General features: G+C 41.8%; 1 protein-coding gene across 2 annotated transcripts in view; it reads left to right on the forward strand.

The window, feature by feature from the left end:
* Window positions 1–23,721, forward strand: part of PARP4 (poly(ADP-ribose) polymerase family member 4) — a 110,532-nt gene that overhangs the window by 4,049 nt on the left and 82,762 nt on the right. The window contains exons 2-11 of one of the 2 annotated variants that reach the window (XM_042927340.1): window positions 2,322–2,454; window positions 5,658–5,859; window positions 8,411–8,477; window positions 9,370–9,445; window positions 10,179–10,295; window positions 13,156–13,305; window positions 13,837–13,974; window positions 15,032–15,205; window positions 18,670–18,830; window positions 22,645–22,782. In XM_042927340.1, the coding sequence (XP_042783274.1) occupies window positions 2,323–2,454; window positions 5,658–5,859; window positions 8,411–8,477; window positions 9,370–9,445; window positions 10,179–10,295; window positions 13,156–13,305; window positions 13,837–13,974; window positions 15,032–15,205; window positions 18,670–18,830; window positions 22,645–22,782 (1,355 nt within the window). In that variant the 5' untranslated portion in view covers window position 2,322. Of the gene's footprint in view, window positions 1–2,321; window positions 2,455–5,657; window positions 5,860–8,410; window positions 8,478–9,369; window positions 9,446–10,178; window positions 10,296–13,155; window positions 13,306–13,836; window positions 13,975–14,013; window positions 14,397–15,031; window positions 15,206–18,669; window positions 18,831–22,644; window positions 22,783–23,721 lie in introns of those variants that run through there. The other variant, XM_042927939.1, reaches the window with a different exon arrangement.

Below are 23,721 nucleotides of genomic sequence, written 5' to 3' on the forward strand. Positions count from 1 at the left end.
CCAGGCGCCCCTGAATTTTCCACATTTTCTAAGATGAGCACGAATGAGTTTCTATTAGAAAACATTTTTGGGGGGGCGCCTGGGTGGCTCAGTCGGTCGAGTGTCCGACTTCGGCTCAGGTCATGATCTCGCGGTCCGTGAGTTCAAGCCCGCGTTGGGCTCTGTGCTGGCAGCTCAGAGCCTGGAGCCTGTTTTGGATTCTGTGTCTCCCTCTCTCTCTGACCCTGCCCCGTCCATGCTCTGTCTCTCTCTGTCTCAAAAATAAATAAACGTTAAAAAAAAAAATTAAAAAAAAAAAAAAAAGAAAACATTTTTTTAAAGACCAGGTCAGAGGACTTAAGAACTCACCCAGGACAGATCTGGAGAGGTGGATCCGAGCAGCCACGCCCATCCAGCCTTCCCTGTCCAACAGTGGCAGAATGCATTATATAGAGACTTTTCTGAAAATTTTTAAAGATTCATTAGAGAGTTTTAGTGTTTTGTTTGTTTTTTAACTGTCAGAGATTAAAAGCAAGACAGATTAATCTGAATGACATAGTGTGATAACTTTCACAGTATCCATCAGCAGCTCTCCCATCTACAAACCCTGACAAGTATGAACCAATTCAAACATAAAAGGCAATCAACACATAGGAAGTAAGTAAATATTAATGCTATGGAAGGGCAGAATTAGATCAAGAGACTTCAGTTTAACCAGATGTCATAAGAAAAAAATTTGAACCCCCTTTGTTCGTTTACTGGACAGATACTACTAGGTCCTGGGTAGGATACACAAGTGTAGGGTGGGGATAGGGAGAAGAGTCCCAGGGAGAAGGAACAGCATGTGTGAAGGCCCTGAGGACCCAACTTGGGGTTTTTGCCAACCTGGAGAAAAAAGCCAGTGTGGCCAGGGCAGAGTGAGAGAGGTGCAGGAGGAGGCTGTGGGGAGAGTGGCCAGGCCTTGAACCATAGTAAGAAACTTAAATTTCATTTGAAACATAAGTTTAAGAAAAAAAGTTCTGCAGCTACGGCGTGGAGATTAGAAGCAGAGAGGAGCAGAAGGGGGGAGAGGAGTCAGGACTCCACTGATGGGGGCATGGGCCAGGGTGACAACGGAGACGGAGACGGGGAAAGTGGATAGGTTCCACTTATGCTTAGGGGTGGTGAGAAAGAGCTGCTGATCACCGAAGGGGGTAAGACAGGGAGAAATCAAGGGTAGCACCCAGTGGCTTGAGGGGCCAGCAGCACCCGGCATCCACTTGCCTAGAGGGGAACAGGGGGAAGGCCTAGGTTGCGGACTTGGTAAGTCTGGGTGCCTGAAGCGCACACATGGGGGAGGCAGTGGGCATTTTGTCCCAAATGAGGGGTGGTCCTCACGTAGGCGGTATTTAGGGCCTTGAGAAATGGGCACCGTTGCCCATCGAAGGAGACTGGAGTGGGGACTCCAGCCTGGGAGAACTGGGCGTTCGAGAGGGAGGTGGAGTTTAAGGAGAAACCCGGAACCCCGAGCTCTGGGTCTGGCGGGAGGCTGGGCCCCCGTAGGCGCCCTGGGAGACTGGCGGCGTCCCGTGGTCCTAGAGCCCGCCAACTATCTGCCTCCCTCGGAGGTCAGACCTGGGAGCCGCTTTCCCCAAACATCAGCTTATTTGGGAGAACCTGTTAGAGATGACTCCAGTTTTAAAAAATTGACAAATAGCTACTGTGAATTAAATCAGTATCTCACCATTTATTAGTTTATTGTTAAGTACCCATAAAATTTCTTTCAAGTCAAAATACGCTCATTTTTCTTAGGAGTAATCTTTAGTGTAATTTGGAAAGTATGACAATAAAAGAAATTGAATTAACATACAGATATCTTTCCCTTTAAACATAAATTGTATATGTTTGTTACTAATTGCTCAATTTTTCTCCAGAATGACTTAACGGAAACCGACATAACTAATGGGTCTCTTTGATTTTATAGAATTATATATAAATATCCATGGATTCATTATCACATAGTATTTTTAATTTAGAAATAAATGCTTCTATATTCTTAAACCACACACTTGATCTGTAACTAAAATCTGTACATTTTCATTTAGCTATATATTATGCACCTATACCAATGTATTTCAGGTGTCATAATATCAGACGTAAAAACTAGAAATGATTCTAAAACTAATATACTTATTGCAGGTTTGACGATTGTCCAATTTTTATGGTTAAATGTGATTGCAATGCCTTTTTAAAATGCCCAGCTTCCCGCAGTTTGCATGTAGAGCAATTCTAGATTCAGTCAGTTGTATTCACTGAAAAGAGAATCCTTTAAAACTATGACTTGAAACTTTTTTTTCCTACAGGATGACTGTGGGGATCTTTGCAAATTGTACCTTCTGTTTGAAAGTCAAGCACTTACCTCGTCAACAGAAGAAAAAGCTACAAAATGACATTAAGGAGAATGGTGGAAAATTTTCCTTTTTATTAAATCCTCAGGTATTTGCAGATTTTGTAAGAACTGTGTGGTAAACACTGTGCATTAGGGGAGGGTAGGTTGGGGAGCCAGGATAGCTCAGTGGGTAGAGCATGTGACTCTTGACTCGGGGTCTTGAGCTCAAGCCCCACATCGGAGGTAAAGCTTATCTTAAAATAGTAAGATTAAGACATTTTTTAAAAAAGGGAGAGCGGGTCATGGTTAGAAGAGTAAGCAGAGAAAATTGGCAGCAGGAGAAAGTCACCGAAAGCAGGTGAAATTGTGACATTGACAACAGGGAAGTGGACTGGAGAAAGGCAGAGGAGGGAAGACCATCATCCCACCTTCTCTCCATTGCTATGAGCTGTAGGGAAATCCTACATGCCCTGTGAATCTGAGGATATTAGAGCACAGCCAAAGATATAAACAGAAATAATTTCAGACCAGCCAAATCTATTCTCGAAGGAGAAAAGTTATGGGGTACAGCGTTTTGCAAAAAGCCCTCTATCCAGGGGCACCCAGGTGGCTCAGTTGGTTAAGTGCCCGACTCTTGATTTTGGCTCAGGTCGTGATCTCATGTTTTGTGAAGTAGAGCCCTGCGTTGGGCTCTGTCTGCGCTGATGGCATGGAGCCTGTTTGGGATTCTCTCTGTCTCTGTCTCTGTCTCTGTCTCTCTCTCTCTCTCTCTCTCTCTCTCTCCCTGCCCCTCCCCCATGTGAGTGCATGCTTTCTCTCTCTCAAAATAAATAAGTAAACATTAGAGAAAAGGGCTCTCTGTGTAATCACTCACCAGTCTGTCAACCCTGGAGTGTCACCTGTACAGTGTGACCTGTAAGGGACAGAGAGGAAAACATGCATTGCAGACTGATCTTTGTGATACAGCTTGTATTGCTTGTTTTGTTTATTTAAAAGCTGAAGGGAGCTTCCCTCTTTTGAAATGAATTGTAGGCCTGACAGTTTAAATATAGAATTTTGGCAGCTGGATGAAATCTTAAAAATAATTAAGGCTAACCTCTTCTTTTATAAACACTTCATCATAATGAAATTAAAGTCTGAAGTCATTGGATCCCAGGCTTCCAAACGCCAGGCTTGTCCCTGTCTGTTGCTCCTTCCTGTGTTGCTGAACTGATGGGTGACTTCAGCCGGCCCCTTCGTGGACCAGATCCCTGGGGCTTGCTGCCAGCGAGTGTGGTTTTTCTGTGAAGTATGTTCAACTCCAGTGGGATGCTAGGTGCTTTCTGGCACTTAAGTAGTTTGCCTGTGGTTATCAGAAACGGAATGTCTCTATTTACCTCCAGTTTAAGCAGAACTGCATATACTTTCCTTATACAGCTTCCCTCACTTGCTTGTCTCACCATTTCTTTGGGTGGATGGATGATTCATGACTGTTACACCTTCTCAGTTTATCTTCTGGGTAAAGAATAAAGAATAGCATCATGGTCTCTCCTTATTCGGAATTTCCCACATACTTTGAGTGCAACCTTTTTGAAAGTTATGTTGTCAATGTACATACATTTTTGAAATGTGCTTACCAGGTATTATAACCAAGGAGACAGCTGGGTGTGTACTGTTGAGGAATGAGCTCCAAGATAAATTGCCAAGTGGAAAAACACATTCAGAGCAGAATGTTTAGGGTGCTGCCATTTGTGGCTAAACACAGGGCTGTGTGCTTACATGTGTGTTGCCTATGTGTACAATAGCTCTGGAAGGATACTCAAGAAGTTACATGAGGTGCCGCTGGGGAGAGTAACTGGGAACAATGGTGGGGAATATGTTAATTTATTATTATTATTACTACTGTACTTTTTAGATTTTCTACAATGTACATATACTCTTTATTGCAAAATAAATTAATAAAATTACAACTTAATGGGGCACCTGACTGGCTTAGTTGGTTGAGCATCCAACTCTTGATTTCAGCTCGGGTAATGATCCCAGGGTCATGGGATTGAGCCCTGTGTCAGGCTCCATATTCAGCATGGAGCCTACTTGAGATTCTTCCTCTCTCTCTCTCTCTCTCTCTCTCTCCCCCCTCCCTCCCTCTCCCCCCCTTTACCCCTCTTCCCTGCTCATACTTTCTCTCTAAAATAACATTTTTTAAAAGTTAAAAAAAATACAGTTAAAAAAATAAAAATAAATAAATAAAATTACAAGTTAGCAAATTAAATAAATAATGAATACCTTTTGAATCTGCCATTCCACTCTTAAGAAAATAATTAAACAAGTGTACAAGAAGATATTCAGCACAGCTTTGTTTAGAGGAGTGAAAATTTGGAAATAACCCCTAGGGTTGGTTAATCCATTGTGGTACGTTCATATCCATACTCTTTATTTTTTACATTTTTAATTTTTTAATTTTTTATTATTATTTACTTTAATTTTAATTTTATGTTTTTATTGGAGAGAGAGAGAGTGAGAGAGGGCAAGCGCTAGCAAGGGAGAGGGGCAGAGGGAGAGAAAGAATCTTAAGCAAGCTCCACGCTCAGCATGGAGTCCAATGCGGGGCTTGATCCCATGACCCTGGTATCATGATCTGAGCTGAAATCAAGAGTGGAATGCTGACTCAGACACTCAGACTCAGACCACTCAGGCACCCCATATCCATACTCTTTAAAAACTGTGGGGGCACCTGGGTGGCTCAGTCAGTTAAGTGTCTGACTTTGGCTCAGGTGGTGGTCTCACGGCTCATTAATTCGAGCCCTAGGTCAGGCTCTGTGCAGACAGCTCAGAGCCTGGAACTTGCTTCAGATTCTGTCTCCGTCTCTCTCTGCCCCTCCCCTGCTTGCTCTCTGTCTCTCTCTCTTTCTGTCTCAAATATAAGTAAAACATTAAAAATTTTTTCAAAATAACCTGTTGATTTTGGGGGCACCTGGGTGGCTCAGTTGGTTAAGTGTCTGACTTTGGCTCAAGTACTGATCTCACGGTTCATGAGTTCGAGCCCTGCATGCACTGTCAGCATGTGCTTTGGATCCTCTGTCTCCCTCTCTCTCTGCCCCTCCCCTGTGTGCACACTCTCTCTCAAAAATAAACATTTTTTAAAAAACCTTGATTTTTTTTACCTTTTATGTAACTAAAAGATATTATTTATAAGGGTTTTAGAAAGCTGAGAATGATTACTACAAATTATCTTCAAGATTCTTTAAGGGTGAAAATTACAGATACAAGTAATATATTTAGATATTATTTTTACAAGTACATAATGATTTGGTTATTTTTTTTTTCTAAGTGCACACATATAATCTTAGATAATGCTGATGTTCTGAGCCAGTATCAACTGAACTCTATCCAAAAGAACCATATCCATATAACAAACCCAGATTTTATATGGGAATCTATCAAAGAAAGGAGACTCTTGGACGTAACGAATTATGATCCTCATAAGTCACCAGACATCACACCACCTCCTTGTCAAAAGGCAAGCAGTTCTGGTAAGTATTTTATATCAAGTACTTAATATATTATAGGTGCTATAATAAACATTTTGGTTTGTCCAAGATAGTATAGTCAAAGGATTGTCCAAAAATATTACAAAAATAGGGGTGCGCGGGTGGCTCAGTCAGTTAAGCATCGGACTCTTGATTTGGGTTCATGTCATGATCTTACAGTTCATGAGACTGAGGCCCGTGTTGGGCTCTGTGCTGACAGAGCAGAGCCTGCTTTGGATTCCCCCTCACTGTCTCTCTCTGCCCTTCCCCTGCACGCATACACATGTGTGCACTCTCTCTCTCAAAATAAATAAGCTTAAAAAAAAAAGAAATATGACAAAAATAATTAAACTTCTTATCTCAGAATATAGGCAAATAGTGAAGGACAAAAGACTACTTTAGCAATAGGAATAAATTTCTTAATATCCAATCTAATGTGATCAGATTCAAAAAGACTACAAAAACACTGATAATCTCAGAAAACTTGATGTGTAATTTTATCTGGGAAGGGGAAGAAACTTTGTGTTTAAAAAATTATGACTGGAAATTTTATGATTAGCATTTTGCTAAATAAGTTCTTTCCAAAAGATGATCTCTCCAAAGGAAACATATCTCCTTTATAGACCAGATTTTATTTTGGAATCTGGCCAAGAAGCAAGACTTTGGACATAGAGAAATGCAGTCTTCATGAGACACATCAAAAGTCAAGCAGTTCTGATAAATAATAATTTATAGTAAGCACATGATATATGTTAGATACCATATTGTGTATATAAATTGTATTATTTATGAGAATTTTAGAAATCTAAATGTTTGGTATGGTGCAGCCTCTTTAGACAAATGATTGTCCAGAAATGCTGTCATCAGACTTTCTTGCTCTCAAGATAATGGTAGCTAAAACAAAATAGGCAGAATGGTAAACTCCTCCAGGGGTGCCTGGGTGGTTCAGTTGGTTAAGCATCTGACTTCAGCTCAGGTCATGATCTCATGGTTTGTGAGTTCGAGCCCCCCATCAGGCTCTGTGCTGACAGCTCAGAGCCTGGATCCGGCTTCAGATTGTGTCTCCCTCTCTCTCTGTCTCCCTGCTTGCACTCTGTCTCTCTCTCTTTCTCAAAAATAAATTGACATAAAAAAAAAAAAAAAGAATAGTAAACTCCTTTTACATTGAAAATGTTTTTCAACATCCAGAATAATACCCTCGGATTTGGAATTACTATAACTACATTGACGCCTTTTGATATCTTGATAGCATATATATATATATATATATATATATAGTTTTAGAGATAGCATGCAAGCGGGGAAAAGGGGCAGAGAGAAAGAGAGAGAGAGAGAGAGAGAGAGAGAGAGGGAGAGAGAATCTCAAGCAGCTCCACACCCCAGCATGGAGCCCAACATGTTGCTCGATCTCACCACCCTGGGATCATGAACCAAGCCAAAATCAAGAGTCGGATGCTTAATCGACTGAGCCACCAGGCACCCCTTGGTAGCATAATTAAAACTGGTAAGAAATCCTTTTATAAAAGAAGTTATTCCGTATGTATCATAATGCCATAGACAGTGTTATGATTCTTTTATAAGAAAAACATGAAGCAAAAATTGCTTGGCTTCACATAGGAGCCCTCGAATTTCCCTCCTTTAAAACATCCCAGTTCCTTCATTTGTGACATGATGGCACTGGGGAACCACTCTGATCCTGCAGCATATTAGAAATGCATTTCATGTTGGGGCACCTGGGTGGCTCAGTCGGTTAAGCGCCAGACTTGGGTTCAGGTCATGATTTCGCTGCTCATGAGTTGGAGCCCCGCATTGGGCTCTGTGCTGACAGCTGAGAGCCGGGAGCTTAGAGCTTGCTTCAGATTCTGTCTCCATCTCTCTGCCTCTCCCCTACTCGTGCTCTGTCTCTCTCTCTCTCTCTCTCTCTCTATCTCAAATATAAAATAAAACACAAAAAAATTTAAAAAAGAAAAAAAGAAATGCATTTCATGGGGCGCCTGTGTGGCTTAGTTGGTTAAGTGTCTGACTCTTGAATTCGGCTCAGGTCATGATCCCAAGATTGTGGGATTGAACCCTTGGACTCTGCTGGGCATGGAGCCTGCTTGAGATTCTCTCCCTCTCTCTCTCTCTCTCTCTCTCTCTCTCTCTGCCTACCCCTCCCCCACTTGCATGTACATGCTCTCTCTCTCAAAAAGAAGAAAGATATGCATTTCATAACTATCCTCACCATAATCTTCAGAAGAGAAAAATGCTATTTGAAATTGCATATCTATCAATGAGTTTCACATAATACAGATTTTATTACAATTGTCCTCACATGCCTATTAAAAGAGAATTATAATGTATTCTCACCATCTTTTGTCTTTAATCTTTTTGTCCCACCTGCTCTGTCCTTAGATCACCAATTTCTATAGCTAATTTGAGGACATCTTTAAAAAAGATAATAGCATAGTAAATATTACCTATACTCAAGAATCTTAACAATTCCAGGGTTTATTGTTGATAATTTTAATAAATCTTTGAGTAGCAAACAAGTGTTTTGTTTGTTTTCTCTTAGAAATGACAACAGATGATCTGTCCCAGGACAACTCCACTGAGAAGGAAAACGTTGTGGAACTCACAGAGTAATCTACTTCTGATCATTAAGACTCTCCAGTTTTGCAAAGTATTTTGTAAACCTCAAACACAGTTTTAAAATACTATTAGTACCTCACGTTTCTTGGAGTATTTTTGTTTATCTTGCTTATCTAATTCTAGGCTTTTATTTATTTAAGACTTTTTACTTCAACTAGTAGAGTGATAATTATTTCCATCTTAGTATTATACAAGATTGGACATGATAGTTGGATTGATTTGAAAAAAGAAAAGGTTTGGGCAGTCTCCTCACCCTGCTACCTTACAGAGAAGCCTTTAGAGTAGAGACAGTCCCTTACTCCCTACCTAATGTGTCAAAAACTGGAAATGACAGCCTTCTGCAAATGGACCGTGTGCAGCTTCTTCCAGCATACCCCAAACTGTAATGTCAGTTAAGGGTCACATTTAGCCTCATTTTACTTGTTAATCGTAGTGTTAAAAAAGAGAGCAAATACCAAAGATAAAAGTACAGATTATGAGAAGTCTGACACTTTTATTTCAAAGGGTTGTTGACTGTAGTCCAGACAATCTCTGGTGTGAGCCTAAGTGATTGGTTCCTAAGGGTCAGAACCCAAGAGGATGCAGGATTGGTTCTCTCTCCAGTGTGCTGGCCTGCTTCTCTTATTTCCTGCCTCTGCTTCAGGACGCCCACCTTCTGATGCAGACACTCAGTATTTGGCATGAGAACTCTAAAGTTACACACAGGAGGAATCCAGCTCATTCCATAAGACTTTCTAACCGTTTTCAGAATATCTAAGGAGGCATTAGGGACTTAAAATGTATTTTGTATGGAATTAGGAGACATCCAAGAAAAAATTTATGAAAAGGCTCTTTAGTTTAAAAGTCCATTGTAATGTTTCATTTTTCTTATACAAATTTCAGGTCTTATACAGAGAATGCTGAAATTCCTCATTTTCCACAAGATTTCGAAGTTGCAAAATATAACACCTTGGAAAAAGTAAGAGCCTGATTTGTAGTTGAAAAAAAAAACCCCGAATGTCTTCTGATTACTTTTCCTGTTTGATAATTTTCTCATTGTTTTGGAAAATTGTGCATATCCTGAACAAATATTTAATAGATGAGTTGATTTTTAATAGTCAAAAAATTTTATATTTAAAATGTAACATTTAACTTCTTAGTGTTTTTATTATAAAAGTAATACCTGCTCACAATAAAATATAAACAGTACAAAATATTAATGGGACTTTAAAAGTAAAGGACTTCTTCCGTGTTTATTAATGGCTTCTTGTATTTTAAGAGTAGATTTGACACTATTTACATTATGTTGAATTTCCATTACCACTCATTAAAAAGAAAAGGAGATAATTCTTTCTCCAGTGTCGTGTAAATGAAAACCCTCGCATTCAAAATGATGCCCCATTTGTATTTTTTAGATATTTTAATGAAATGTAACTTGAAAACAACATTCCTTCTGTGATAGAGAAAATATAAAAAGTGGTGTAGTTTAAACACATACAGATATATCTGCAGTAAAAACACAGGCAGGAGATGTACCAAAATATTAATAGTAATTATATCTGTAGTGTGCTTTCCGGTAATTTTTATTTTTTCTTCATACTTTGTGCATTTTCCGAATTGTGTCTCGCGTGAACTTGTGTTGGCTTTATAATCTACATTTTTAAATGGTGCGTGCGGCTTGTTATTTAACGGACACACAACCTATTTTCCAGGTTGGGGCGGAGGGTGGTAAGGCAGTGGCGGTGGTGGAGCTGCAGTGCTCCCGGGAGGAGCCCGGGGACGCCGCCTTCCTGATATCCGCACACTTCCTCTCGGCCACCGGCGTCAAGGTATCGATCTTTACGTTGATTCGTATGTGTTTATCCACCCTCGTTCGTAACTAGTTTCCTTAACACTGGTCAAGGTACCGGCCAATCTGTTACCCTTTTTCTTTTCACCTGGTGAATGGTTTTGAAAAGTTGAGCCGTGTTCTCCCTTGCAATGTAGCCGGTGAAGGAAAGGGGGTGAGAGCCGCGCCCTGACTAGAGCCGCACGGGGTTCTTCAATGTCAGTAGGGGAATATTCAGCGGGTGCAGGGCTGCTGCCCACAGTGGGCTTCCTGCCCCTGTGTTGAAGCACTTAGGGGACCTTGCCTAATGCACACACTGCTAAAAACCACCCATTCACACACTTGGTTAAGTACCTGCTGAGTACCAAGTGATCTACCAGAAGCCAAAGATAAAAATTACTTAGGGGCGCGTGGGTGGCTCCGTCGGCGAGGAGTCTGACTTCAGCTCAGGTCATGATCTGGCAGTACACGAGTTCAAGCCCCGCCTCAGGCTCTGTGCTGACAGCTCCAACCCTGCAGCCTGCTTCGTTCTGTGTCTCCCTCTCTCTCTCTGCCCCTCCCCCTTTTGCATTCCCTCTCTCTCTCTCTCTTAAAAATAAATAAACATTAAATTTTCTTTTTTTAATTACTTCAAACCCTGCCCCTCAGAGGTAGATCACCACCAGGGAAGATTCATGATTGTAACCCCCTGGGACAGAACTGGGACAGAACCCACTGGGACAGAACTGATACTGAAATGTAAAGTATTGTAGGCTCACAAACAACCAGGAAGCCTTTGCAGAGCCCGAGACCTTTGCATTAGGTCACTGTCAAGTCAAGGGCATGGTTCCCATCTGAAACTATTATGACACAAAAATAAATTCAGAACTAATACCTAAAGTTCAAAGCAAATGCTGCCACACCACCAGGGTGTCTTCCGTTTAGACAGACTTACAGGCAGGAAGCACAGCACCCACAGGGCACACAGACCCTCTTCAGGGGGAGTGGTCCTCGCAGCATGTTACTGGGGCTCTGGATGCTTCTGGCTTTGCCCCCGCTGGAGGTGCCAGCTGTGGTGCCAGGAGGGAGGCTCACATCAGGAGGAGGCAGGATCTACCTGACGTAGAAAGTCACCCACAGTAGCCCGTACCTGTTGTAACATGGGCCTAGGTTGGAGATGTCTTGAAGGGAGATGCCCATTGCTCGCATCACTGCCCTCAGGGAAGCCCAAGGCTCAGGTTTCCCACCCACCATTTAAGTTTCATTCATTGAACTCCTGGTCCTGATGCAATTTATTAATGAGAGGTCACTAATACCTAAGCAATTTTGCCTAATGTTACAGCATCCCACCCTTATCAGCTTTCCACAGGAACAAATATAAAAAGTTAATCCAGGGGCACCTGGGTGGCTTGGTCGGTTAAGCGTCCGACTTCGGCTCGGGTCATGATCTCACGGTCCGTGAGTTCGAGCCCCGCGTCAGGCTCTGTGCTGACAGCTCAGAGCCTGGAGCCTGTTTCAGATTCTGTGTCTCCCTCTCTCTCTGCCCCTCCCCTGTTCATGCTCTGTCTCTCTCTGTCTCAAAAATAAATAAATGTTAAAAAAAATTAAAAAAAAAAAAAAAAAAGTTAATCCAAGTCGAATGTGTCCAAGGAGGAGAAGGGGTTTTGTTAACCTTTTACCCAAAAACATGTGCTCTGTTTTGTGGAGGATTTAGTTGTGTGGGTAAAAAGTAAGGAAACATCAAGTTGAAAACCATGATAGAGTGTGTTGTCACTGGTTTTCTTTACTGAAAACTATAAGGCTGCATCAGCCACTGTGTCCCCTCCTGCTTACTATCTCGAGAGCCCTTCCTGAGTGCCTTCCGCCCTTAGCAGGCGTGAGTCTGAGAACACAAGTAGAGTGCTCCTCCGGTGAGTGTGTTCACTTTGATAGAAATTATCCTCACCAACTGTGAAAGAGCTGTCCTGCAGAAGAGGCTTTTCTAGTTTGCCCCTCTCATAAAAAGCCAATTTGATGGAAACCTTCCAAAATTGTGTTAAACTCTGCCTTCTCAAATGGAGTAACTTGAACATGGTATGCTCTTTTCTCTAAGCTTCAGAGGTGTCCTGTGGCCACCAGAGCGGGAGGGCAGTTGAGCAGTGTCATGAGTAGCCTGGCTTCTTCCCGGGGCAGCACACTCCAGAGCCAGAGGCTTGGCTGACACCCAAACCGACACCCATGGGCAAGACCTCCCCCGTTCTCTGAGGTTAATGACTTTGGGATAACTGCTCACTACAGGAGCACGGATTTCCAGGAAAAGCAGAAGAATGCCACATCCATGGGCAGGTTGGAATGAGGGAGACAGTTTGCGTCTATTCACAGGATGCCTTGTTCCACTCCCTCAACATTATTTGCGTGACCTGAGAGCTTTCTGCCTTTCTCCTTGCTGTGGTAGTATCATTTCATTTTGACGGTGTGCTTGTCCCTAACAGTACCTCATTTCTGAGCTATTTTTCTTTTCCTCCCTTCCCCTGATTTATTTTTCCCATTTCCAAAAAGCTTGAAAGCCAGATTTCAAAGCTAATTAGAATAGTATGTAAATTAAGAATGTGTAGTCTCTGAACAGACGTTTGAGTGACTCTCCAGTGAATCAAATGTGCCTCTTCTGCATGTTGGGCCTGCTCAAGCTTTTCTCCCTTTCAGGTTTTAGGCTGTTTTGTGAAGGATTGAAGATTTAAGTAATTCTTTGAAAATAGTTAATAAACTTTTTCACGGCAGGGATCCAATGCCTATTTACATTGCTTTCCCCTGTGGTACATAGGAGGCATTCGGTAAAGACCCGTATGTGAATAAGTTAGTACATCCTCGCATCCTGACATTTTGCTGCACGCTATGATTCACAGACTAGAAGACACTTCTCTGTAAAGAAAACCTCTGCAGACGCAAGTGAGCACTATGAAAATTACATTGAAGAACTGAAGAAACAAGGATTTCTGCTAAGGGAATATTTTACACCCGAAGCAACCCAGTTGGCATCTGAAAAACTGCAGGCGGTAAGACTGACTCATATGTTTAGTTTTTGTGACTAACTGAGTATGTTGAATAGAAATGTTTTCTTTGTGACAAATAAAAACTTGGCAGGAGGGAAGAGTGGGAGTTAAGAACAGGAAAGGTAAACTCACAAAAATGCACGGCAGGGCAGCCGGTGGGGAGTGAGTTCCAGGATAAGCCATGAAACTTCCTGCTTGCTTCAGCAACGAACCCTCATGGCTTTCAAAAAATTTGATTATAACCTGGGCCAGGAATCAGGGGTCCTTAACCCTTAATGCTGCTTAACCTTTGATGCCACTGGCAGGCCTCAAGCTGATAAAGTGAAGGAAGAGTCAAAAGGAAACATAGAGTGGGAGTAAAAGAGAGAAGGGGAAATGAGGAGAGTGTAGGGAGGAAGTGGAAGCTCAAAGTTATCAGTCACTTGACTGCCCGTGACTCTTTGCCTGGCTGAAATTAATTATTTCTTCTCTCTTGGTTTTAAACCAGTCCACTTACGAAACTTCTTGTTGGTTTTTCAAATTTTGTTGTTGCAGTTGCTTTTGGAGGAGGTAATGAATTCAAGCACTCTGAGCAAAGAGGTGAGCGATTTGGTGGAGATGGTCTGGGCGGAAGCTCTCGGCCACCTGGAGCACACACTTCTCAAGCCTGCGAACAGGATTAGTCTCAATGACGTGAGTCACGTGCCTCCTCCAAGCAAACCTCTATCGTGACAGACCCGCTTTCTGGCTCACTAGCTTGAATGATAGCACGTGTGTTTGCGCACCGGTCTGGTTGTTCTGGATGCGTTCCTGACATGCTTTTTCGTACCTTGGAGAAGGGGAATGTGGAGAGTGCTGAGAGGAAAACAAGCTTCCGGGAAAACTAGATGTTCCTGTCTCTCAAATGTCAGACCCAAGAACTGCTCCAAGCAGGCTTTTTGGTGCCAGCTCTGTAGGAGGCCCGCTCTCCTAGGTCCCGAGGTTTGTGGCAGGCCTGAGGGACAGGGATGCTGTTGGTCCTCAGTCGGATGCTCAGACCCTATTCTGCTTCTGTCACTGCTTCACAGTCTTGGAACTTGTGACTGTTGCAGAGAAAGACAGCATGCTTCCAGAAGGTACTCTTCTTAATTTTACATGATTGAAGGAGCAAGTGAAGACAGTATTCCCAGTGGTACAATTGCGTTGTCGTAGTAAAATAGTACAGTCTTCTTCTGTGGAACTAAACTAATTTATTTCAGGGAGAAAAAGGTTTCCTGGCACAAGGCTCAAAATGCACTTGTGTAATTAGAAATACATTCTGCTGAATTTTGTTCTTACTTTGATTCTTTCTAAATTTCTAAATTTCTTTCTAAAATCTTTCTAAATTTCTTGTGTGAAAAGCACATCTCCTATGGTTGTGCTAGAATTCCTCTCTGTGAATATAGACATAGCTGTGGATGCAGTTGTAGCTATAGATACAGATGTAGATGCAGGTATAGATATAGATACACAGATACAGATATTTAAGACTCTGGTTCTTTCCCTTAGTTAAGCTGAGCCCATTTTTGGAAACCTTCTCATGGCATCATTGTCACAGCTGAGATACATCTCCCATAAACGTGGCATTTGTTTTATGGCTGGTGTCCAGTAGAAAACTAATAGTTATGACATATCTAACAACTATTTTAGGTATTTTTATGCATGTTCCTTCACTTTCTCTTTGATTGTAAAGATTCAATTTTAATAAGAGTATATTGTTGTCCACTTAAAGGTGAGCAAGGCAGAGGGAGTTCTCCTTCTAGTAAAGGCAGCCCTGAAAAATGGAGAAACAGAAGAACAATTGCAAAATATGATGACCGAGTTCTACAGATTAATACCTCACAGAGGCACAGCAACCGAAGAAGTGAACCTGAGACTATTAGCTAAGAAAGAGGACCTCTGCCAGGTAAATCTCTGAAATACAGAATTCAATTTAAAATACGTTGGGGAAGAATCTTTTCAAATCTGATTAATAAGGTAGCACTGAATCACAAAAGGTGGCTCAAAAATAAATGCTGAGTCATTTTAGAATGCTTTGGATCCTTATGGAAGTTATCTGAACCATGTTCCCAAACATGAATGTGTTGGAATACTAGTACAAAGGCAGATATGTTTAGAATTACTGCACGGTAAAGTAATTTTCTACATTAGGATGATGCCGGCCGGCCAGGTCTGAGGACCCAGAGCGGCTTCCTGGCTGCTCACAGGATAGAAATCAGCGGGACTGATGGGGTGCCTGGATGGCTCAGTCAGTTAAGTGTCCAACTTCGGCTCAGGTCATGAACTCGCTGTTCATGGATTCGAGCCCTGCATCAGGTTCTGTGCTGGCAGCTCAGAGCCTGGAGCCTACTTCTGATTCTGTCTCCCTCTCTCTCTGCCCTTCCCCCACTTACTCTCCATGTCTCTCTCTCTCTCTCAAAGATAAACATTTTAAAAAATTAAAAAAGAAAGAAATTGCAGGATAGAAATCAAAGGTGGGCCAGCGGGAGGTGAAAGCAGAGGTTACTGAAGGGAGAGAGAGTGCAGGTACAGGCAGTGTCTGGGAGAGGGAATCTTATCTTTGCCTGAGGTCTGGGGTTTCTGTGGAGGGTCGTGGTCTGGTGTACATGTGCTCTCAGGCATGCAGGAACTGCTCAAAACAAAGTGGGGGCTTAGGTGATGTTCCTTGGAGCCAGGAGGGTTGTGTGAGATATGTAACTCTGGTGATCTGGAATGCGCATATACTGGCTTCTCAGGTCTTCTCACCTGGTCCTGCCTTAGGTATTATCTCTTCTACAGAAATCCTTAACTCCTGGTCCCATACAAGGAGGACATGCACTATTTGCATTCTGACCTGTGTGTAAAGTGGGGGTCCTAACAAGAATAGAAGCAGGAAAAGGAGTAAAAAGCAGATTTTTATGGAGTCCTTCAGTTTCCCTATCTCAAGGAGATGAGTTGGGATTGTGTTTGTAAAAGAAACAGAAAGCTGTAATTGCCTTGAACAATGAGGATACTTACCCCCCTGTATAACAGGAAGCCAGCTGTAGGGTGACGGCTGGTCCAGTCGCTCAAAGGTGGCATTATCATCAGGGGCCAGCTTCTTCCCATCTCTGTGCTCCCTTCTCCACCTGGCTCCCCTTACATCACCTTACAGCTACAGTGCTTCCTAGCATCCCATCCAGAGTATTTCTTTTCTTGTCTCTTAGAGGAGGCTCCCCCTACCCCCTGCAATCCAAAATAAGTGAAGAACCAACAGATGAGATGAACCAGTCCGCAGGATGAGAAAGGAGTCTTCCAAATTTAAAGTTTCATGATTTGCCTAACCAGAAGAAAGAACCTCAGTGGCTGGTTTTCGTATTGAGCAGGTGTCTGGGATGCCCATCCAAATGCTTTTTCATTTAACTTTTATATATTTTCAGTAGGTGATGCATCTGCATTATTCAAAAGTCAAAATTATATATTTTTTAAAGTTTATTTATTTTGAGAGAGAGAGAGAGAGAGCAGAGGAGGGGCAGAGAGAGAGGGAGACAGAATCCCAAGAAGGCTCAGCGATGTCAGCCCAGAGCCCGATGCCGGGCTCGTGACCTGAGCCAAAATCAAGAGTCAGATGCTTAACCTACTGAGACCCCCAGGTGCCCGGTCAAAATTATATTTACAAGGAATACTCAGAGTAGTCTCTGTTCTACCCTGTCCCCTCCACCCATTGCAACTCCCCAACTCGATAGATAACCATTTTTACTAATTCGTTTGTCTTTGCAGTTTCTTTATGCACAAAACTGTAAATATTCACATGTATACTTATTCCTCTTCTCCTTTTTTTACATAAAAAGTCATATGCCATCTTTGCTGCTCTGCACCCGCTTTCCCCACTTAACATATCCTGTACATAGAGAGCATCTTCACTCACCACATTGTGGATTGTTTCCGGACTTTGCTACTACAAACAGTGCCACAGTGAATACGCTTTTGTATTTGTCATTTCGTACCTTCAGAGGAGTGTCCCTGAGACATGTCCCAGGAATAGAAGTGCTAGCTTACAGGGTGAATGCATCTGTAATTGTGATAGATTTTGTCCAATTCCCTCATAAAGGTTCTACTGTTTGCCCACCCATTATCAGTAAATGAGAGTTTCTATTTCCTGTAGTTTTACCACAAGTGTATTTGTCAAACTTTTATAGATTTTACCAATTTTGTGGATGAGAAATGACCTCTCAGTTCCAGGATTTGTATTTAGGGGACGTTTGTGTGTCTTTTTCTGTGAACTGCCAATTCATGACCTTTGCCTCTTTTTCTTTTGGATCTTGATATTTTTCCATGATTTTTAGGACATCTTAAGAAGTTAGGGAGCTTAGTCTGGGATGAGTTACAAATATTTGCTACAGTTTATTTGTTTCGTTTTGCTTTGTTCTTTACTTTGCTTATGGTGAATTGGGGTGATGGTTGACGTGTTCTATTTCACCACACAGAAATTTTTGACTTTTATATAGAAAAATTCATCAGTCTCTTCTTTTCTGGCTGGTGTATTTGAATTGAAATTAGCCCCTCGCCACGCCAAGGTCATAAGGATGCATGGCAAGTAGAGTGCATAGGGCTCCCCTGTCAATGTCTCCTTAGCCTCAAAGATGGTGAAAGCAATACATTCCTGTATAAACGTAATTCAGATTATCCAGGAGCTGTGTTCCCTCCTCCAAGCTCCATGACCTATGAGTATACTAAGTATACCAGGGTTCCCTTTCAGGGAAGACACCTGTTTCTTCATCATTTTTGTGTCTTTCAAACCTAATACCAGCCTGGCATAGAGAACATGTTTAATGAATTTTTTGGTAACAGAATTGGACTTGAGTCCTGATGAGCTGAGTTCCTGTTTAGTCACTATCCCCTCTCTGCTGTGGAGTCATGAGCAATTAATTCAGCTTCTCAGAGCCTCATTGTCCCCATCTATCCAGTGAGGATAATAAGATCTAATAAGACCAGTGTAACAGTGTGGATTAAAGGAACAGTGTACCTGAAAACACTTTATCAACAATGATGTGCTGTCCTAAAGTACACTATTATTATTATTGTATATTATGCTATCACTGAGGGCACAATACATACTAAAGGTATTACCTTTAATGTTCCACTTACATATTGATCAAAATATTGATCAAAAGCTTTGGGGAGGGGCACCTGGCTGGCTCAGTTGGTGGAACATGTGACTCTTGATCTCTCTGGGTTTTGAGTTCAAGCCCCACATTGGGTGCAGACATTACTTAAAAGTAAAACCTTTGGAAGAAAAAAAGCTTTGGGGAAATAAAACCTTATTTTTCCAGTCTTTTTGAGAAAGTGTAATGTGCTATAAATATTTTGATATGTAGTGATTCTAACGTCTTACATCATTTCCATCTACAGCTAATAAGAGACATGGTTAATGTCTGTGAAACTAATCTGTCCAGACCCAACCCGCCTTCTCTTGCCAAATACCGAGCTTTGAGATGCAAAATTGAGCATGTTGAACAGAACACTGAAGAATTTTTCAGAGTTAGAAAAGAGGTTTTACAGAATAATCACAGGTATGCATAAAGGAAATGTCTTAGGATCTGTTATTATGTAATACTATTTCAGATTCTGTTAAAAAGCTACTGTCCAGGGGTGCCTAGGTGGCTCAGACGCTTGATTTTTTCAACGTTTTTTATTTATTTTTTGGGACAGAGAGAGACAGAGCATGAACGGGGGAGGGGCAGAGAGAGAGAGGGAGACACAGAATCGGAAACAGGCTCCAGGCTCCGAGCCATCAGCCCAGAGCCTGACGCGGGGCTCGAACTCACGGAGCGCGAGATCGTGACCTGGCTGAAGTCGGACGCCTAACCGACTGCACCCCCCAGGCGCCCCCCAGACGCTTGATTTTTGCTTAGGTCATGATCTCATGGCTCCTGAGTTCAAGCCCCCTGCAGTTGGGCTCCACACTGAGAGGGCGGAGCCTGCTTAAGATTCTCTCTTTCTCCCTCTCCCCACCCCCCACATGCATGTGGGCATGCTCCCTCCCCCCCCCCAAAAAAAAAAAAAAAAAAAGCTACTCTCCACAATTACCGGTATGATTTAATCCTCTATAACAAGGTAACTATATTGTGATGACAAATTTCTTTCTTCAGTGTTTATAATATAACTTGGGACAGTATTCTATGCTTGAAAACTCTCCCCATTCACTCTGAGTTCAAGCTTACCTAATCTTGCTGAGAATTAAATTTAAAAATTTTAAATCACAAGGCTTTTTTGTGTTTTGAAGGGTGTTATATAAGAAAACCCATTTAAATTAAGATTTTAAAATGCAGCTGTGTGCACGGTAGCTTCTAAGACGCCCACTCAATGGCATGAAAACACTCAGTTGAAAATCTGGAAAACATGGCCAGAGATATGGCACCCCTAACCGTCAGTCACATCCGTTATCTGTTTCCTCACTGATGGTGAGACTCCCTGTTTCTTGTGCTCACGTGTGTTCTACAAGCCAGGACAGCAGCAGGAGCAACAGGAGGCTGGATCAGCCTCTCAGACCAGCCTTCACTGGGTGTTAGTTTCCTCTGAGATCCTGGACCCAGTTTCAAGGTTCAGAAACTAATTTGATGGATTATTCTTAAGGGTGGGACTGACTTCCATTGGATTGGTCACTCAGCCCACTAATGTAACTTCCCAGCACTCCTCTGCCTGAAGTCTTTCTTCTGGGTGTTTCTGGCATCTCAGCTCTCATTAGGTACAATGGGCCAGGTTAGCCTTAATCAGCCTCACACACTGCTTGGAGCCAAACCACGGGGGCCATTTGTTACATTTTTAGGAATTTTGTGAGCTGAATACCATTAGTAACTTGACATCGGCTGTGGTGGGAGGATTTATACCATAGAAACCAGCAAATGCCACAAATCGGGGTCCTGTGTGGGTTTTGCTATTGCTTTGAGAACTGGTTTTCCGGCAGCTAGCTAGAAGCACCCCCCTTATGGACTAATTCAGACCTGTCTAAAACGGTGTTCTGCCTTCCTTGATCAGTTGCCCTCAAATGCCATTACTAGCGTTACTTCACACCCACCAAGATGGCTGTATTTTTTTTTTTTTTTTTTTTGAGAAAATGAAAATATGGGTAATCATAGTGTTAGTGAGGATGCCGGGAAATTGGAACTCCCATAAAATGGTGCAGCCGCTGTTTGGCGGTTCCTCAACAAATTCAGCACAGAATTACTGTCTGCCCCAGCGATTCCAGTCCTCGTTAGATACCCCAAAGAAGTGGAAACAACTACTCAAGCAGATACGGATACATGAATGTTCATAGCAGTGCTATTCACGATAGCCCAACGGTGGAAACAACCCAAATGTCCATCAGTGGTTGAATGGATTAGCAAAACGTGGTATGTACACATAATGGAATGTTAATCACCAAAAATGAGTGAGGTACTAATACATGTTACAAGATGGGTGAGTCTCAAAAGCATTATGCTAAGTGAAAGAAGCCAGACATGAAAGACCACATATTGTATGATTTCATGTATATGCAATATCTGGAAGAGACAAATCGAATCCATGGAGACAGAAAGCAGATTGCCAGGCTCCAGGAGAGGGAAGAATGGGGACCGACTGCTAAATGGGTATGGGCTGTTCTTCTGGAGTGCTGAAATGTTTAAGTAGAAGCGGTGGCTGCACATTTTAATATGCTAATTATTACGGAAGGGTGTACTTCAAAAGGGTTAGTTTTGTGTTATGTGACTTTTACATCAGTTAAAAAAATCCTTTCCTTTAGATCTTTTCCAGATTTTGCTTTTATATATAATCAAATTACTTTTACTTCTTTTGATTTGACTTTTGACCCACCCCTAGATATCTGCTAGGATCTAATACTAAATTAGAAACTACTAACAATGAAGGCAGAATCAGGAGGGGAGTAACTGACTTTCTCCAGGGAGTCAAAGAGAAGGAAGAGCCATGTCTTCAAGCCCTGGGGAGGGGGGTGCAGTTCAGTCATGTAATGTAACTCAAGCCCTTAGAGATCTCACCTCGCACCCTAGTAATGTCATACAACAAAAGTGGACCTCTCTGTGTGGAGAGATTCTGCTGCTGTTAAGAAGCACAAGCAGAAGAAGCAGAAGAAGAAGGAAAAGAAGAAGCAGAAGCAGGAGAAGGAGAAGAAGATTTTCTCCATTTCATTTCACTAATGATGATTTTTTCATATTCATTTTTTCTAGCTATAAAATTCATGTTCTTTGCTGAAAGTTTAGACAGTGTGTGAAAACATGAAGAAAATTAAAGATCACCCAAAATCTCACCACCCAGAGATAACCCAGAGATAACATGACCACTGTTAACATTTTGGTGTAGAATAAATATATCCCAAATTGAATTATTGATTCTTCTCCTCACCTAGTGGTGTGTTGGTAAGCCAGCTCTCTGAAATAAAAGTCCTGACTTGTAACAACAGCTGATTTCTGTGGTATAAAAATGCTCCCACCATAGCTAATCTCAGGCTACCAATGTGACACCAAGAAACATGGAGTTGGGAAGACATACTGGATAGACTCTCCTACGCCCTCCACCCCACAACTCCGTCTCTCCGTAGTGCCCCAGTCTTTCCCCATGCCTCCCCATCTAGTCACCCACCCAGAGCCATTGTCAACTGTCCCTCACCCCACATCTCCATTCCTGTCACTTCTGCCTCCAAAATGTCTGTAATGCATTGGCTTCTTTCGTTCACACTGCTGCCACCTTCAGTCCAGACACCGTTGTCTCATCTCCTTCCTGACGTTCTTCCCGCTCCTGCCACATCCAATTAAGTTTCCCATAACAACCAGTTAAGTCTTAGAATACACACTGTATTATGCCATGTTGCAGTAAATGTCACCTTCAAGGATAGGCCTTTCTTGACTATCCCGTCTCTGAACCTGGTAGAGTAGAACTTAAAATCAGTTATTTGTTAACTTTTCATTTTTGTCTCGCCATTAGGATGTAAGCCCCATGGAGCCAGAGACCGTGCTATCTCACTTCTAGTGCCTGGCAGAACACTCAGCACAGAGTGTATTTGTGAATGATTGAGTGCAATGAATTCAAGCTATTTATTCTATATGTTATATATTTGAAAAACTTTGGGATCATACCATCCATAAAGTTTTGTAACCTATTTTTAAAATTCATTTTACAACAAGTCTTACTTCATATACTTATTTATTTTTTAAGAGTGTGATTTTTTTTTAATGGCTACATAGTATTTGCAAGAAATGTTATGTTGTGACTCGCAGAATCCATTCCATAATAATGGACGTTTGGGCTGTTTTGGGTTTTCTCCTGCTAATAATGATTTTTTATTTTACTTACGATTGTACAGTCTCAAGATTTTTCTTCTGCTTTTTACAGTACAGGTCCAGTAGACATCTTGCAGATATTTAGAGTTGGCAGAGTGAATGAAGCCACAGAGTTTTTGAGCCAGCTTGGCAATGTGAAGCCCTTACTGCATGGATCTCCCGTACAAAGCTTTGTAGGGATCCTATCCCGGTAAGAGGACACCATCTTTATTTTCCAAATGTTTCAGCCTCACGAACGAAGTGTTTTACCCTTTTTCCTACTTTCTTTATACCCTACCTGGGTCTCTTCAGTTAAAACCAGCTTACTGCATTCCAGAGAAAACTTAGCCCTTTAAATTATAATTAAATATAATTTAAATTATTTATTATTATATGTATTTTAAAGTGTAGTACATGGGTATGAATTGCTTCTTGAAGACAGTATCATATGAAGAAAGGAGATTCTCTATTTCATGGCTCTTCTGTGTGTCTAATTTGGGAATGTCCAATACTTAAAGAGAAGGGTCTACAAATTAGAGTACCTAGATGCTATGAGTTATCTATTCAAAACGTAACTCTAATTTCTGTTTGCTTTGAATAATCACTTAATATTAAAGCCAAACTGCAGTCACAGAGAGCAGGGGAGAATATGATTACATCTGGGTCCTTAACTAAATACCTAAGAGGAAATATAAAAGGAAATATACAGGATACATCTAGAAAAAACGTTCAACTGCTGTTGAAGGACCCAAAAGACACTTACATTAATCGGAAGGATGCCAAGTTTCCTTAAATTAACCTATAAATTTAGAGCTATCACAATAAAAGTGCTAACAAGATGTTTTTTTAAGAAATAAAAAGCTGATTATACTGCACATATTTTTCTTTTAATTTTTTTTTTTTAACGTTTATTTATTTTTGAGACAGAGAGAGACAGAGCATGAATGGGGGAGGGTCACAGAGAGAGGGAGACACAGAATCTGAAACAGGCTCCAGGCTCTGAGCGGTTAGCACAGAGCCCGACGCGGGGCTCGAACCCACGGACCGTGAGATCATGACCTGAGCCGAAGTCGGACGCTTAACCGACCGAACCACCCAGGCGCCCCAACACGTATTTTTTTTAAATTTGACTTTGCCAGAGTAATTTTGA

This window comes from Panthera leo, chromosome A1 (assembly GCF_018350215.1).
Source record: "Panthera leo isolate Ple1 chromosome A1, P.leo_Ple1_pat1.1, whole genome shotgun sequence".
Classification (NCBI taxonomy): Eukaryota; Metazoa; Chordata; class Mammalia; order Carnivora; family Felidae; genus Panthera; species Panthera leo.